This window comes from Octopus bimaculoides, chromosome 3, assembly GCF_046866305.1.
Source record: "Octopus bimaculoides isolate indiv1 chromosome 3, ASM4686630v1, whole genome shotgun sequence".
NCBI lineage: Eukaryota > Metazoa > Mollusca > Cephalopoda > Octopoda > Octopodidae > Octopus > Octopus bimaculoides.
The window spans coordinates 89,333,949-89,351,495 of NC_142930.1; the positions used below are offsets into that span (position 1 = coordinate 89,333,949).

A 17,547-nucleotide genomic window follows, 5' to 3' on the forward strand; every position below is an offset into this window, starting at 1 on the left:
TGTTTTACACACCTATTATACTTGAACAAGACACAATTAATGACTCCAAACTTGTAATACATTCTATGGTTTACAATCACAGATTTCATCATCACTCCCTACAGTTTTTCTGGAGCATCAAATATTCTTCACAAGATCTGTAGCTCTGTTGAATATCCACATTCTTCTATATACTGAATCCTATAGTTCAAACAGAACATCAAGCGGAGTAATCTCACTAACTTGTGAGGACTTACAAACAAGATGGGGACTATCACTCCTCCTTGTGATTAACTAACTAAAAATAGATAAAATCTATATGAAAGGAGTTAGTTATTTGATAACTAAATAAATTTAAAATTTACCACTACAATTAACATCATCAATTATATACATTTTCATTAGATTGTGTCTTCTTATTCATACTACAAATGGGTCAAGTAAATTTCCATTCTCCTAAAACGGATTAGATGAGCACAAAAGCCTACTGAGATAGATATTTCTATAATTAGAACAATTATTTTACAGTTACTAAGTGTTTTTGCATCTCAGAAAAAAACCCCCAAAAAACAAAAACAAAAAAAAACCCGAAGGAACGTTACATGTTTTGAACAATTATTTTGTCTTAATACAGATAAAAAAAAAAGAACAATAACATTAATAATTCTCTACCATCTTCTTGTAACTAAAAATAAACAGACAACAAAAATGACGCAGTCACTGCATGGTTAACAGTTTTTCTTCTAGCAAAAAACAAACAAGAAAATGTTTATTATAACAAGTCTCTAATAATATTAGTTACTACAGTACCAACTCTAATTCTTTTTCCATAATTCATGAAGATCTTGTATTTGGAAGAAATTATGTATTAACACAAGCTGTACTCTCTTGTTGATTCAGATGTAACTTGAAGCTGCTTAATAGAATCTAAATGCAGAGGATTTTCAGCCACATACATTTTATCCTTTTTTGTATGTGCACAAGTTTATTGTTTCTGTTTGTAATAATTGGAAAACATTATCCATAGTTGAATTTGACAAGAGTTATAATCATATTCAACAAGAGTTATAACATATCTTGACATACTTATATATATAAATCTGTCTATATCTATCCATCTAATTATATATATATATATATATATATATATATATATATATATATACTCTCTGAGTGGTTGGCGTTAGGAAGGGAATCCAGCTGTAGAAACTCTTCCAAATCAGATTGGAGCCTGGAGTAGCCATCTGGTTTCACCAGTCCTCAGTCAAATCGTCCAACCCATGCTAGCATAGAAAGTGGACGTTAAACGACGATGATGATGATATATATATATAAGTATGTGTACTTTAGCCTCTCATCACCGGGTGTAAAGCTACCTCCCTAATGCTACTTAGTAGTTACTTGATGACCTCACAAGTGCTAGTACCATGTGAAAAGTACCCAGTACACACTGTAAAACAGTTGGCATTAAGAAGAGCATCCAGTCATAGAAATCACTGTGCCAAAGCTGACACTGAAGTTTGGTGCAGTCCTCTAGCTCATTAGCTCCTGCTGAACCATCCAACCCATGCCAGCATGGAAAACAGGTATTAAATGATAAGGATTATGATAATGTATTTTTGAAATGTCACAACTTCATCTTTAGGTTATTACCTCACCTTATTTATTCATAAATGTGTTTGTGTACACACACACACGCATGCACACACACACACGTATGTATGAAGAGAAAATAGATTAGTTCGTTACAACTACACAACATCACTGAAATCATTAAAAATATGTAATGAACAAAATTTGATAACTAAATCATCATCATTTTTACATCCACTTTATCCATGTCAACATCTGTTGGACATGACTTATTGAAACAGTATTGTAAGCCTTCTTGTCACTAAACTTTGTTTTGCAGCCAAGGTATTTTCATTCCACATCTTCACACATTAAGGCATATGAAATTGATAAACTACAGGATCTTTATTTACAGGAAAACATAAACATAACACAATTGTCATCTAAAGTGGCAACACAAAGTTACATGGAAACAGATACCAGACACACATGCACACAAACATGTGTTTATATATATATATATATATATATATATATATATATATATCTGTAAAAATATGTGACACTTATTCAGTAGCCATGATAAAACTCTGAGTTTCAGATGCCAGGGAGGGAGCTCACGCCCACATCTCTTCAGTTATCCGGCCAATTAAAAAATTTCACTCACAAGGTATTGGTCAGTCAGACTTTAAAATAGAAGACACGTGCTCAAAGTACAGTGGGATGAAACTAGTCACCACATGGTTATAAAGCAAACTCTTCGGCCACATAACCACTTAAAGATATACAACAGCAACAACATCATCATCATCATTATTTAATATTTGTTGTTTATGCTGGCATGGATTGGACAGTTAGACCAGGGCTGGTGAGCTGAGGGGCTGCACCAGACTCCAGTCTGATTTAGCATGGTTTCTATGGCTGGATGCCCTTTCTAATACCAATTACTCCATAACAGGTGCCAGTTATGTGACATGGGCATTGGCCACATGGCCTCCATGAAGCCCAATGCTTGAATGGCGCTTTTTAAATGCCACAAACATGAATACCAGTTACAACAGTTGGATAGATTTTAATTCTAAATATTAAGTTAGAAAAAAAGCTTTGAAATATCCTGTTTTCTTCTCACAGTATTACAGAAATATAAAAATTTCAGGAAATTAAAACATTACACATCAGCAAGTACAATGATAATGCACATATCACGACAAGGGTTTAACCCAAATTCCTGGAATGTTATGTAAGGGAATTTGACATTAAAGAATGTTACCCATATAAATTCTAATGATTGTACACCAGCTAATAAAGTCTAAACTTATATATGAAAAAATAATTTACATAGTCAATAAATAAGATTACACTGAAGACATTTGCGGTGGCAATTAATGCTTCACAGTATTTGAATATTAAAATAAAGCTCCAATGAAAGACTTCTTTTAAACATCAAAATGTAGGTATATTCTAAAAGTAAATGACAACCATTATTTCTAAATAGGCACCATATTAAAAGACAGATTATCAATACTTGCACTGATAATCTTTTCACAATACAGTACCAAATAACATTCATTCAAAAGACATGAGTTAATTTCCATAGCTTTTGATTAAATTTACTATTAATGTCGCTAAATTCTGAACAGAAGATTGCAATGGAGAAATGCTGTAAATATTGTATAGCAAACAACAAAACAATTGTATATCTTATAAGTTTAATTTTAAAGAACGTAGAATTTTTTTTAAATATAGTATGGAAGAGAAAATAGAGAAAGAGAGCTTCATCATTTTAACATCCATAAACTGAATATCAAGGTTTTGATTAAAGAGATAACATTCACATCACAGGAAAACTAATTCTGATACAGCTGAATGATTGATGATAAAAAATATAGAAAATATTTTTCAAATCATTATATCACACGCACACATGTGCCCACATGCACACACATGTGCCTACACATGCACCCACTCCAACACACATGCATGCAACTTGGCTCTATCTGCCCTTCTTGATTAATTTTACTCTCACCAAATTTCCTGAGCCTTAATGAATTATCAGCAGAAATAATAAAATAATTTAATTCAACATAATTTCTAACAGCCACTTGAATGTTCTACAAGTAATATTGACAGAATCCACCCCACTACCTCATGAAAATGCATAATCTTGATTGGGCATCAGGGAATGTACATCACTGCAACCTTCAGGGAACCAGATTCTTGTGTGTTCATGACATGTAAATAACTAGCATTACCTGAAGAAAAGAAACCAATAGTACAGCTTAATCTGCCTAATATAATTCATCCTCAAATACCAAAACTATCAAAAGTAGAATGGTTGATACCAATGGTTAAAACATCTGCCTTAGCACTCTATCATTAGCATCTACCTAATGATAGGGCCTCTATGATTGCTTTATCTGCTAGAAATAGCAGCCAAATTTGCCCCCTTAAATCATACCCTACTGTCTTAAAAACAATGGCAAAATAACCAGCTGGAACAACTTTGATCATGGGCGTACTCAATCAAAGCTAACCTGGGACAAAAAAATAACAGCAATACCTTCTATATACACACACACATTTGTATGCATTAATGTGCACTCATATACTGTTGATGTGGTGGGAAAAGTGTGTGTGTGTGTGTTTATGAGAGAGAGAGAAAGGAAGAGAAAGAGAGACCAGAAGTGTATATTTATGTCTAATTAACAAATGGGGATTCAACCTTCATAAGAAAAAGAAAGAATGAAACCTTATATAACTCTAACATTCTGAAATATTTACGTGCTTGCTTACATTGCTTCATAAATATTATGTTTGAATAGAAATATAAATGCATACCGATGCCCTCCTCCTCTCTTTCACTAACATCAAAAATAGTCACACTCACACACACACAGTTATCGATGATCAAACATATTCATATACATAAATTGTTGATCTTAAATAAAAATAGATTGTTCATGTTGTGCTAGTCATGTGCTGATGGCAACAATATTTTATGTACGTGAGTAATAAAGTAATAAAACATACAAGTGCTGACATTTTTAAATACTCTGATAAAACAAAATCTGAAAAAGGAAATCTACTTGATATTCAGAAATTGTATGCATTTTCGAACTAAGGACCTATTAGCATTCAAGAAAGTGTTGAAGATTAAATATGAAAATATCAAATGAATCTTTCTTCAGCTTACAGTAGTCTGGGAACAAAACCAGCAGCAGAATTTTGTGAATGGCTTAAAAAAAAAAGTTTACAATAGTTTTTTTTCCCCTCAGAGATTAAGACTCACTATTCTGTCATCAATTTACCATAAATAAAGAAGTTAAATACAACACTGAAGAAATATTTGATTCATAGACAATGCTGCATTCATGCTAAGGATTAGCAACATTTTCTAAGAAGTTGGTTTGTGCCAATGCATGAACCTTTAAAAATAATCAGGAGCCAAGACCACTGAGCTATCTTTCATGCAGTCACCTGATCTTCAAGAAATAGAAGCCAAATCTCCTTCAAATCTCACCCTATCAAGAAAGATACCAAAAAAAAAAATAGAAACAAGGCAAAAAAAGGGACAATTTTGGCTAGAATGCTATTGATAGCTGGTCTGCTTGATGAGGATGAACCTGAGGTTAAACAATGTCAATGAGTAAAAATTGAATACAAAATAGCAAACAATCTTATCACACTTTTCATAAATCTTTCAAATTGTTACTTTCTAACAAAGAAATAAATAAATTGAGATTGAGAAATTTATGAGTAAAAAACATGAAATATACAATTATGTATGAAACAATATTACATACGTACAGACTCACACATGCACACAATCAGTTCTGCTTAATTGCATAGCCTCAGGGATTAAAATTCTTGAATAATTAAATGAAATATGCAATTAACCACATTCCTATTGGCAGAAAATAAATTACATGTGTTAATAGCAAGTTATTGTGACTGTGTTAAATATGTATAGAATATATATAATATTTGGCTCTTTACATCTTGACAGATTGTCTACACAGCAGAAAATGTCTTAAGTACATATATTCTTCTGGCAGCTTCTCTCATGACTGATCCTTCTTATGTTTGATGAGCAAGTTCTGCTGCAATATCTGCAAGCAAAGGCATGTTGCAGGGCTATAGAGGGTTGTTTTTGGTGTTTTGCTTTGAGGGCCAGGATGTTTTCTTCCTCAAGCCGTTTGAGTCATTTGCTCACTGAGGTTCTGTCCTCAAGAATAAAACATTTTTTTCTAAACTTACTACATGTTTAGTATACACATAATTTAATTGTTCCACTCAATCCACATGTATCAGCATGACAAATGTTTGATCTGACTATGAAGTTTTCTATTTCCCTTTGATATTCTTCAATTTACCTAAGCTTAACCAGACTCATATATATCGACAATAATAATTACTAGGGTCAAGTAGCTTAAGGAAAATTTAACCAGGTCAGTCACAATTTCTAAAGTATTTATTCTATAACCAAAACAACAAAATAATATCCATTCACAACTTGATTCAAAACTCTTCTTAAAAATTACAATGAAGTGTTATATGCTAAAGAATTTTACAACACAATTAAAAACAAGATAAAAATAAATTGGAATCTGAAATTTAAATGTTTTTAACTCATGTAAATGGTAAGAATAACTTGAATACACTCGATTTTTTTTTATAGCAGTTGTATGTAAACATGGAATACTGATTGTGATTATTTTAACCTCATAATTAACAAAAAAGAAACTTCCAGAATAACTACCTTCATACCAAACCAAATGAATGTTCCATTTTATGCTACCTATTTTTTGATTATTTTACTCAAAATTTCTTATGCAACTGGCTGAAATTGATGCATAGGTTAGATGCTGAGCAGTTTGATGTTTTGAAAACTTATGCAATTAACCAAATTATACAATTGCCCATTATGCAAATAAACAGAATCAGCTGAATAACAAATTCTTGATTTGACCAAAGTCTTTGAATTGTAATAAAAAGAACTATGAATTGAAATAGAAAGTTCATGACTTAATCAAAGTAAATGAAACACTTCCAGACAAGAATCAAAACATACTAGTTCAGAGATATAAAAAAAAAACAAGAAAAAAAAATGTATTGAAGACACATTTTTCTGAGAATTTGCCAAAGTAGCAGAGCATTGACTATGAATATTACAACAACAATAGCAATATATGCTAATTTCTTGAGCCAGAACTAAAAGTAACCTTCTGTTTCTATTCTGTTCTTTTTTTTTTTTCATCTTTTTGGTTGATAACAAATAATGCCATAAGTGAATGTAACACACACACATATATATCAAAGGTAGGAAAAACTAAGCTATAATAATAATAAAAAATAAAAAGCATCATATAACAATATATAGATATATATCTTTTATATGTATGCAAGCATGTATGTATTCGTGCGTATATACGTGTGTGTGTGTTTGCGAGTGTGTATACATGTGTGTATGTGTGTGGTGTAATCAGTCTCAGAGGTTTCCTTATTGATTGTTCAGAACTTCACAATACAAACAGGCTATTTCTAAATCAGCCACTTCTTGTTTTTCAGAAGTGAAATCTCAATTCTGAATGCATAAGATAATACATAAAATACACTATGAATTTTTTCATTCAGTGAAAATATACAAAACACTGAGACATTTCCATGAATGTAATTTTCACTATAATTTACTGTTTCTGTAATAAGAATAGTAAGAACAACAAAACCAAAGAGTAAAGCATTTGATAACCATCTCAAAAGCTTATGTCAAAACATCACACACTTGGAGATTGAAAAGTTTATCAAAACTGAAATAAGCAACATATGGGAAATGAAAGTGCCAATATTTGGTGCACTGAATAATGGTAACAAAAGCATGAACTAACATGCAGCAACAAGAAAGACTGGCTCCAAGTTGTTGGTGCTCTAAGCCAGGGGTGAATGTTCGTACCTTTTCCCAAGTCTCAATCATTAGACGTACCACCTTGAAAATTTCAGTTGATCAAGTCATATTGATCCCAGTACTTTTTTTTTTTTAGTCTGATCCTTACTCTATCAGTGTCTCTGTGCCAAACTGCTAAGTTATGAAGCTCTAAACAAAGTGATACTTCTTGTTAAGTAGTGAGACAAAGAAACACACTCACACACACGTGTGTGTGCGTGTGTGTGTGAGTGTATATATATATATATATATATATATATATATATATATATATATATATATATATAGACTCATAGGTGCAGGTGTGGCTGTGTGGTAAGAAGCTTGCTTCCCAACCACATGGTTCCAGGTTCAGTCCCACTGCATGACACCTTGGGTAAATGCCTTCTACTAGTCTTGGGCTGACCAAAGCCTTGTATATGAATTTGGTAGATGGAAACTGAAAGAAACCTGCTGTATATGTATGTATGTATGTATGTATGCATGTGTGTCTTTGTGTCTGTGTTTATCTCCCCTTCCCACCACCACCATTGCCTGATAACTGATGTTGTGTGTTTACGTCCCAGTAATTTAGCAGTTCGGCAAAAGAGACCAATAAAATAAGTCCCAGGTTTACAAAGAATTAGACCTGGGGTCAATTTCTTTGACTAAAAGACAGTGTTCCAGCATGGCCACAGTCAAATTACTGAAAAAAGTAAAAGAATTAAAGAATACATACAGGAGTTGGACAAAATAATGGAAACACCTAGCATCATAGCATATAATTTTGAAATATCTATAAGACCGACAAAAGCTCTTTTATTTTTAGGTTTTTTATTATTTATTATTAGTGTTGCTTAATATGACTTGCTAAAATTGCTGTTTCTTTTCAGATATCATCAAGAAAAGGTAATTAAAATTCATTAAAATGACAGATCTATCAGATTTTCAAAGAGGTCAAATTGTTGGTGCTTGTATGGCAGGTGCTAGCATAACAAAAACAGCCGAAATGTTTAATGTATCAAGAAGTACTGTATTGAAAGTAATGACAGCCTTTGAGAAAGAGGGAAAAACCTCCTCGAAACAAAACTCTGGAAGAAAACTAAAACTTTCAGATAGGGACTGTTGGACTCTTATGCAAATTGTTAGAAAGGATCACAAAAGTACAGCTCCCAAAATTACTGCAGAGCTTAATAACCACCTCACAAACCCAGTTTCCACAAAAGCTGTTCGCTGGGAGCTGTACAAATCCGGATTTCACGGGAAGGCTGCTATCAGAAAACCACTACTTTCAAAAACAAATGTTGCAAAGCATTTAGAGTGGAGTAAAAACCTACAGAATTGGTCCCTAGAGCAGTGGAAGAATGTTATTTTCTTGAACAAGTCATCCTTTACCTTATTTCCAATAACTGGCCAAGTATATGTGTGGAGACAGCCAAAAGAAGCATTTGACTCAGACTGCCTTCTTCCAACTGTTAAACACGGAGGAATATCTGTGACGATCTGGTAGGGGCTTTATCTTGGAAATCCATGGCCCAACGGTTTCCCTTCATGGCAGAATTAATAGTCAAGACTATTTAAGCATTTTATCTGATCAAATTCATCCTATGGTTGCTGAACTGTTTCCGGAGGGACATGCACTCTTTCATGATGATAATACACCAATTCACACAGCTAAAATTGTTACTGAATGGCACGAGGAACATTCTTGTGAAGCTGAACATCTTATCTGGCCACCACGGTCTCCAGATCTCAATTATTGAACATTTATGGTCCATTTTAGAAAAACAAGTAAGGAGTTGATATCCTCCACCATCATCACTACAAGAACTGGAGACTGTTTTAACTGAAAAATGGACAAAAATTTCTTTGGAAACAATTCAAATTTTGTACAAGTCCATACCTCATAGAATTCAAGCTGTAATTACTGCCAAAGGTGGTCCTACCCCATATTAAAATAAATTTGTTTGAAATTTTAAGGTGTCTCCATTATTTTGTCCAACCCCTGTATATATATATATATATATACATACATACATACATACATCATCATCATCAAAATTTAACATCAATTTTCCATGCGAGCATGGGTTGGATGGTTTGACAGGAACTGGCAAGGAACTGCTCTAGGTTCCATAATCTGTTTTGGCTTGGTATCTACAGCTGGATGCCCTTCCTAATGCCAAACATATCACAGAGTGCACAGAGCATTAACTAATCTGGAGTTAACTGCCCAAGGATGCTGCACAGTGAGAATGAATCTGAATTTCATGTGCTTGGAAGCAGGAAAATTCTTTAACATTGTCATACTTTTACAAGTATAGTTTAAAAAATTTACACATGGCATAAAACTGGAAATGCGAAAATAAAGTGTTTATTACAACATACAAACTAAAAAAAAACAGTTCAAATACAGCATCAAGGTTTGAAATCCTTTCACAGAGAGAGAGAGAGAGAGAGAGAGAGAGAAAGAGAAAGAGAGAGAGAGAGAGAGAGAGAGAGAGAGAGAGAGAGAGAGAGAGAGATTGCATTTATATTACTGGCAATGATCTCAACACATTTTTGTTACAAATGAATATTGAATGGAGGATGGTTTGATAACTGAAAGTGTAAAGAATTTTCTCTTAATAAAGAATATGAACAAAACAGTTTACACAAACTAAAACAATTTTTTTTTATTTTAGCTATTGAAAATTGCACTTTCAATAGCTATCTTTTTTTTTTTTTTTTACAATATTATTTCCTACTGACAAAATTGCCAAAGAATTTAATCTGCCTTGTGTCATGGATAATAGTAAACATGTCTTTATAAGCTTTAGTTTACTAGAGCTTCTCTCTCCCATGGCCACAGTTACAGGTATCATAAAGATTATTCTTAATGCAACCAACAGATTTGGCATGGCATCCTGTAACTTATTATTGTTGATGAATCTAATGGCTTCTAGTAGAAGCTTTACATTTCCAGAAAATAATTCTTTTGCAATATCTACTTCAGAGCATGCTTCCAGTCATTAATTCCAGATTTTCCTAAAAATGACTTATTTGAGAAGCCAAAAACTTTGTAACTAAAGCAATAAATTTTATTGGTGCTATGTGAATAAACAAGTCAGCTTCTAAGAAAATGTTCACTGTTGTTAATTTTCCTATACATCATTGTCACTGAGAAAACTAAGTTTATTTGCATCTTTTGGAAAACTGTCCTGTTTATTAAAAAGACGCAGTCCATTCATAATGTCATGATCACTTTCTGCCATCATTCTTGTTTTTCATCCAACCACTGAGCTGGATTGTAGTGGTTGACAATTGTTGTGGCATTTTCATATTTACCTTTAAAATTCTCAGATTTCTTGACTGTAATATTATTGCCTAAGTTTTCAACAACATTGGTAATGCGATCGTGATTTGCTTCATGCACGCAAGTGTTTTATTTTTTCCTTTAAAAGCTAGAGTATCTTCAATTGGTTTGACTTTACAAATATTAAATAACAATTCTGGCGAGAGAGCCTGCATTGATATTACATGCTCTATACATTCTCAATATTTCAATAGAATTTTCACAAATAAAAGAGTTTGTTAATAATATATCTGTTGATGTTATATTAATAGCTTTTCAAAATATATTTTTCTGCTAAAATTAGGTTTCAAGATTGATCATTTACAACACACACAACAGATTGCAATATACTTGATATCATATTATTATAAAACAACTTTAAAAGCAGGTAGATTAACACTGACACTTCATAAAAATTATAAAATAATTTACATACATTTCAGCAACCTATACTATCTAACCGATACAGCTTCTGATTCTGAGTTTTCATGACTGATCAGCCCACAATTGCAAGACAGACAAATGTTGAAATAGGAATGGTTCCCATGTCTATAGATATGAAGTGTAGAAATTTATCAAAGTGACACACATGTACTTCTAAGCACATGAAGACAAAAACATATGATGTGGAATGATACCTTGGGAGTTTGCTAAGATAGCTGTTTGAAAATCCTGTGGGATCTCTGACAACAAACTAATGACATGAATGCTGTAGTAAAGAAAAGCAATGTTGGTATAAGATATTATCTACAGCATATGGTAGTTAAGTACAAATGAAAGAAACAGAAAACATGAAAAAGTTGTTTTGTAAATAGTCAACCATAATTGTGAGGACCTACAATGAAAGGCAGCCCAGTGTAAACCATTTCACTTTATTTTTAGTCATAATTTACTGAGGACTGCATTATGCAATATGTCTGCAATTTTATGATTGTACGGTGTAATTTGACTGGTATTTTTAGCAGGTTGATCAACCATGTATAAGTACTCTTGTTGGCTTGAGTATCAAAATATGACTAGGGAATGAAAAACAATTTGATATGTGCATGGAAAGTATCACTAAGATCTCAGAATTATCTCTGTATTCACTAAATTAAACAGACAATTTTTATGTAACATGATTAGTATTAGGAAAGGGCACTTGGCTGTATAAGCGATACCAAAACATGGTTACTACCCTCTTAGAGAGACCACAAACTATGTCACAATTGTATGTTTATACAAGTGAAACATAGTTCATGGCATCCAGGTAGATAGAAATTCTAAATAAAACTGATTCAGACTGCTACAGTTCACTCAACCCATACCAGCATGAAAAAAACAGACACAAAATTATCATCATTATTATCAAGGCAATGAGATGGCTAAATCATTAGAATGCCAGACAAAATGCATAACATTTTGTTGAAATAATTACCCCAGCCAAGTACTGGGGTTGATATAATCAACTAGCTCCCATCCCCCTCAAAATTTCAAACCATTATTATTATTAAGGTGGCAAGCTGGCAGAATGGTTAGCATACCAGACAGAATGCTTAGTGGCATTACACCCATCTTTGTGTTCTGAGCTCCATTTCCACCAAGGTTCACTTTGCTGTTTATCCTTTCCGGATCAATAAAATAAGTACCAGTGAAGTACCAGGTTGATGTAATTGACTTACATCTCCCCTCAAAGACTGCTGGCTCCTTTCCAAAATTTGAAATCATTATTATTATTCCACAATCTGTATTTCAGTTCTAAAGACAGGAGTTTAGATAAATAAAGAGCTGCAGGAAATTCCCATCTTTAATGTTTATATATATATATATATATATATATATATATATAATGTATACATTTGTTTGTATGTATATATATAACCTTTATAAAGCCCCTGAGAATTGCAAAGACTTATCACTAAATCTGAAGATATAAATTTGTTGATATGATGATAGTATTGAAGTATTAAGAACAATATTATGATAATGCAGAACGACCACTGACTTGCTCTTAAGTGAAAGATGGAATAACTAAGAAATTATCTTTTATTCTGAGGATGGTAGAGATGTAGTAGAAATGATGAAACATTGTACTAAATTCTTAATTATATTCTATTTAGGCTGCTTCCATGTTGAGAGATCAAACCCTTTTATAGTGAACTTAATCTTTCAACTCTTTGCAGCATATAAGATAAGTAGTCGTTATACACAGGAGCTGTTTTTATTGGTTTTACCCTTCTTATATAATATGAAGTTATTGGATACACTGCTTAGGTGCACTACAACTTGTCAGAAAAGGGTAAACGACTGGGTAGAAGCAGCAATAAGTCAAGTAAAATACAGTTGCAATGAAAACAAAAATGCATGCACAGTTCATAGAATAAACCACAGAAGAGAATGGAAAGTGAACGTGGTAAGTAGCTTGCTTACCAACCACATGGTTCTGGGTTCAGTCCCACTGTGTGGCACCTTGGGCAAGTGTCTTCTACTATAGCCTCGGGCCGACCCAAACCTTGTGAGTGGATTTGGTAGACGGAAACTGAAAGAAGCCCGTCGTATATATGTATATATATGTTTGTGTGTTTGTCCCCCCACCACCGCTTGACAACCGATGCTGGTGTGTTTATGTCCCCGTAACTTAGCGGTTCGGCAAAAAGAGACCGATAGAATAAGTACTAGGCTTCCAAAGAATAAGTCCTGGGGTCGATTTTCTCGACAAAAGGCGGTGCTCCAGCATGGCCGCAGTCAAATGACTGAAACAAGTAAAAGAGTAAAAGAATAAAGGAACCATAAAGGGGAAAAGGTACATGGGCATGTCAGGAATAGTGTTGGTGAATTTCAGGAAACTTGGGAGTTTTGAAGAATGCAGTGTCCAGACTACTAGTAACTATTTCAGGTAGTTTATTCTAAGCTTCAACAATTTTGAGCATGTTACAAACTGTGTCAGAAAATCATGGGTGTGGTGGTGCTTTTCTTTTTTATTTCATAATCATGGCCACAGGAGATAGAAATATTGCATTGAAATAGATGGCCAAAATTTGTTATTTGAAAGATGGTAAGCTTCTACCTAGTTAGCTGCTAGTTGTCAAAACTTTAGTGTATCAATGCCCAGAGAAGCAACATGACAAGAAATGGTAACTGACAGAAGGTATTCGTCTGGTTGCAAGTCTCTGGACAGCTTCCAGTTGATCGATATTATGGACAGGATGACTGTTCCGGACTGGAGATGCAGGCTGTAAGTATAGATGTACCATAGCCATATATAACTTTAAATAGTTTTCTGCCAATATGTGGCTTTGTGGAAATATAAGAGAATTTCTCTTATTAGAATAAGAAGTATGGAGCTCAGACATTGTTTTCATAAATCAAATCTCACTAAATTTCAATTTCCTAGCAGAAATGATTTACTGTTACTCTATGCTCCTGACAATAAATTCTACAACTTCACTTTCATTCAACATATTTCATCGTTAATAAACAAACCAATGTTATTGTTATTAAGATAACAAACTAGGCTAATTGTATTGAACTTGTAAACAATTATTGCTTCAATAACAAAACTTAGATTAAACATGTCTCATAAACAGCAATATTGTTTCCTGCTTAAAAGTTTCAAATAACAGATCTAATTGTATGAATCATTTCTTCAAAAATAAAAATGTCTTTATACGCACACACACACACGCGTGTGTGTGTGTGTGTATATATATATATATATATAAATACACACACACACATACAAGTTTCCAAATATTTTCTTTGTAATCTAAAGTCTGTAAAATAAATAATAATAACCTTGAAGTGTCTTCTGATTAAATAGGTATCATACAATGAGTTAATTACTTATTTCAGTTCTTCAGACAACTTCTGCCTAATTACGTTATAACTAAAGACGTTAGACTTCCTTATTGTAATAAACACATTCATTAATGTCAAACTTCAGTGACACCTGGAGAACTAGTAATTTAATGCAATTTTATATATCTTGAAGAAATGTAGAGAAAATTATGTGTGAGTGTGAGAGTGAGAGAGAGAGTATATATATATATATATATATATATATATATATATAAGTCAGTAAATGGTGGGGTTGTGTTAACCTCCTTATACATATCTATATTAAAATATGCTTTCAGTTTAGCATTCTGCCTTATTATTATTTTTTATTTTCTTATATATATATAATGTGTATGTGTATGCATAGGTATAGCTATCTGGGTAAGAAGTTTGCTTCACAACCATATGACTTCAGGTTAGGTCCCACCATATGGCACATTGAACAAGTGTCTTTTACTTTACTCTGGACAAACTAAAGCCTTGTGTGTGAATTTGGTAGATGAAAACTGTGTGAAAACCCATCTTATATATGGTGGCATGTAAAAACTACCCAGAATACTCTATTAATTAAGTGGTTGGCATTAGGAAGGGTATCCAGCCATAGAAACCATACCTCAACAAACAGCTGGAGTCTGGACAGCTCTCTATTAGCCAGCTCCGTGTTAAACCGTCCAACCCATGCCAGCATGGAAAGCAGACGTTAAATGATGATGATGATGATGGCATAAAAAAACACACACAAATGTTATCAGTTATAATAAAAACAATTTTACATTAAACTGATGGGTTATTCTGTACTTTTGTAGAGTACAAATTTATTCTTAAACAAGGATATATGCATATGCATGTATATATGTATGTATGCATGCATGCATATGAGTGTGCATGTCATTGTGTTTGTCTCGCACCATGATTTGACAACTCGTTTTGGTCTGTTTACATCCTGTAACTTAGTGGTTTGGCAAAACGGATGAAAGAATCGATAACAAATTTATAAAGACAAGTACTGGGGTTGATTTGATTAACTAAATCCTTCAGGGTAGTGTACTAGCAAGGTTGCAGGTCAATGAATGAAACAAGTAAAAAAAAAATTTAAAAAATGAGGACTATGCATGTATCTGTGTGAGAGAGAGATCTAGATCATCATCATCAACATCATTATTTTACGCGTATTTTTCAATGGTGGTATGTATTGGGGGGTTCTCAGTGTCTTACCACATGTAGTCCCTAATCTAGTTACACAATAAAAGAGAAAGCTGACTATTTCCTTCTATATATCATGTTTATTTTATATATTTTTACAACTTGATACCCTCTTTCACCAACCACTTTACAGCACAATCGTGCATTTGGACATGTCACCAGAATTAGAGGGATTCTCTCATACAAGAGAGTAATCTCTTTAACCCTATGTCATCTCATACAAGGGAGTAACCTCTTTTAACCTATGTCATGTCTGTACTATTTTTTTTTGCATGGGCTTTTACAGGAGAATTCTCTTCCTGTTACCAAAGTAATATTCTATTCATGTATGCTTGGCCATTTATGTCCTACAGCATTTAACAGAATAGCAGAATTTAGTTCTACAATTCGTAGCTATTATGCAAAAGTGTCATAAGTCCAAAATACTGTTTTCCTAGAAAATGAAAAAATAATTTAACCATTCCATTTCTTTTGGCATTATCAACAGTTTCAGCTTAACAATAATACTTTTTGGGGTGCATACAATCATAACTCCATGCATCTATGATATTTTTAGTCAGGAATATTTTTGCAAAACTGTTGTATGTGGAGCTTACTACACTTTTGAAAAAAGCTAAACCGTTGTACTACCCTTTGACAATTTTCATCTGACACAGCTGAAGATACAACAGCTTGAACAAAAGAACCAGCTATTGCAAGCAAAATTAAATATTGGGAAAAAAAAACGCATTTGGTCAAATTTGGACATACAACAGTTTAACATAATAGCAATGAATTACTTTATATCCAAATGATAGTGGCATCATCTCTTTTGCAGCTATGCATACAGAAGGTAGTTGAGTTATGTGCTTTCCTAGGAATAGAATATAAAGAATACATTGGCAATGGCAGAGTTTGGTTTCCTGATACAAGAACGAATTCTTCAGCACCTTAACTATTCAATTATAAATTAAGAGTCAACTGCTAGTGGAAAATAAGGAATGAAGTTAGGTTGTATTAGAGAGATGACATACTGGTTACACTTTCAGGTATATTTTGAAGACATAAAAAGAATCTTCATACAATTATAACAAGGATTACTTAGAAACAGTAATTGTACTCTAATCAGCAAAATAGAAATAAGGCAATTATGTGGTAACTGGACATCAGTCCAGAATGGTGAATTGATAAAACTGTAAGAATGTTAAACAAGTTGTCTTGTAGAGTTTCTTCCAATTCTTTGCATTCTGTGTTGAAATCCTGCCATGGACCACTTTGATTCTCAACTGAACATGACATTCAGTTTAACATCATCACCTAGCACTTTGGATACTTTTAATGAAATCCACCTTTTCACAAACATCCAGGCCAGGTGTTCAGTTCCAGGATGCCTTCCTGCCTCCCTCCCTCCCTCACTCTCACTAGTCTCAGAAGCCTTGTAATGGGTCATGGGTAATGCCTTTTCTCAAGATAACTTGTCATTGTTGTTTTAATGTCCACTTTTCCATGCTTGCATGAGTCAGATGATTTGCTGCAGCAGATCTTCTGCAGCTGTATGCTCTTCCTTTTACAGACCCTCATCTGTTTCCAAGCAAGTTAATAATCTCCCGGTGTATCAAATAATAAAGAACCCAAGCATAGTCACTCAGTGAACTGGAAACATGACACCATCTGAAAGAGGCATTTTGTTTACAAAGAGCATGCAACATGTCAGGATGTGTCAAGAAACTCAGATGTGCTCACA

The 17,547-nt window shown here is 33.3% G+C and overlaps 1 protein-coding gene across 4 annotated transcripts in view; it reads right to left on the reverse strand.

Annotated features, from left to right (window-relative positions):
- LOC149136630 (uncharacterized) overlaps positions 1 to 17,547 on the reverse strand; it is a 469,724-nt gene that overhangs the window by 67,440 nt on the left and 384,737 nt on the right. For 2 of the 4 annotated variants that reach the window (XM_089349366.1, XM_089349368.1), the window contains exon 3: positions 16,604 to 16,677. The exons of the other annotated variants lie outside the window; for them this stretch is intronic. In XM_089349366.1, coding sequence (XP_089205492.1) covers positions 16,604 to 16,677 — 74 coding nt within the window. The remainder of the gene's footprint in view (positions 1 to 16,603; positions 16,678 to 17,547) is intronic. 4 annotated transcript variants of the gene reach the window in all.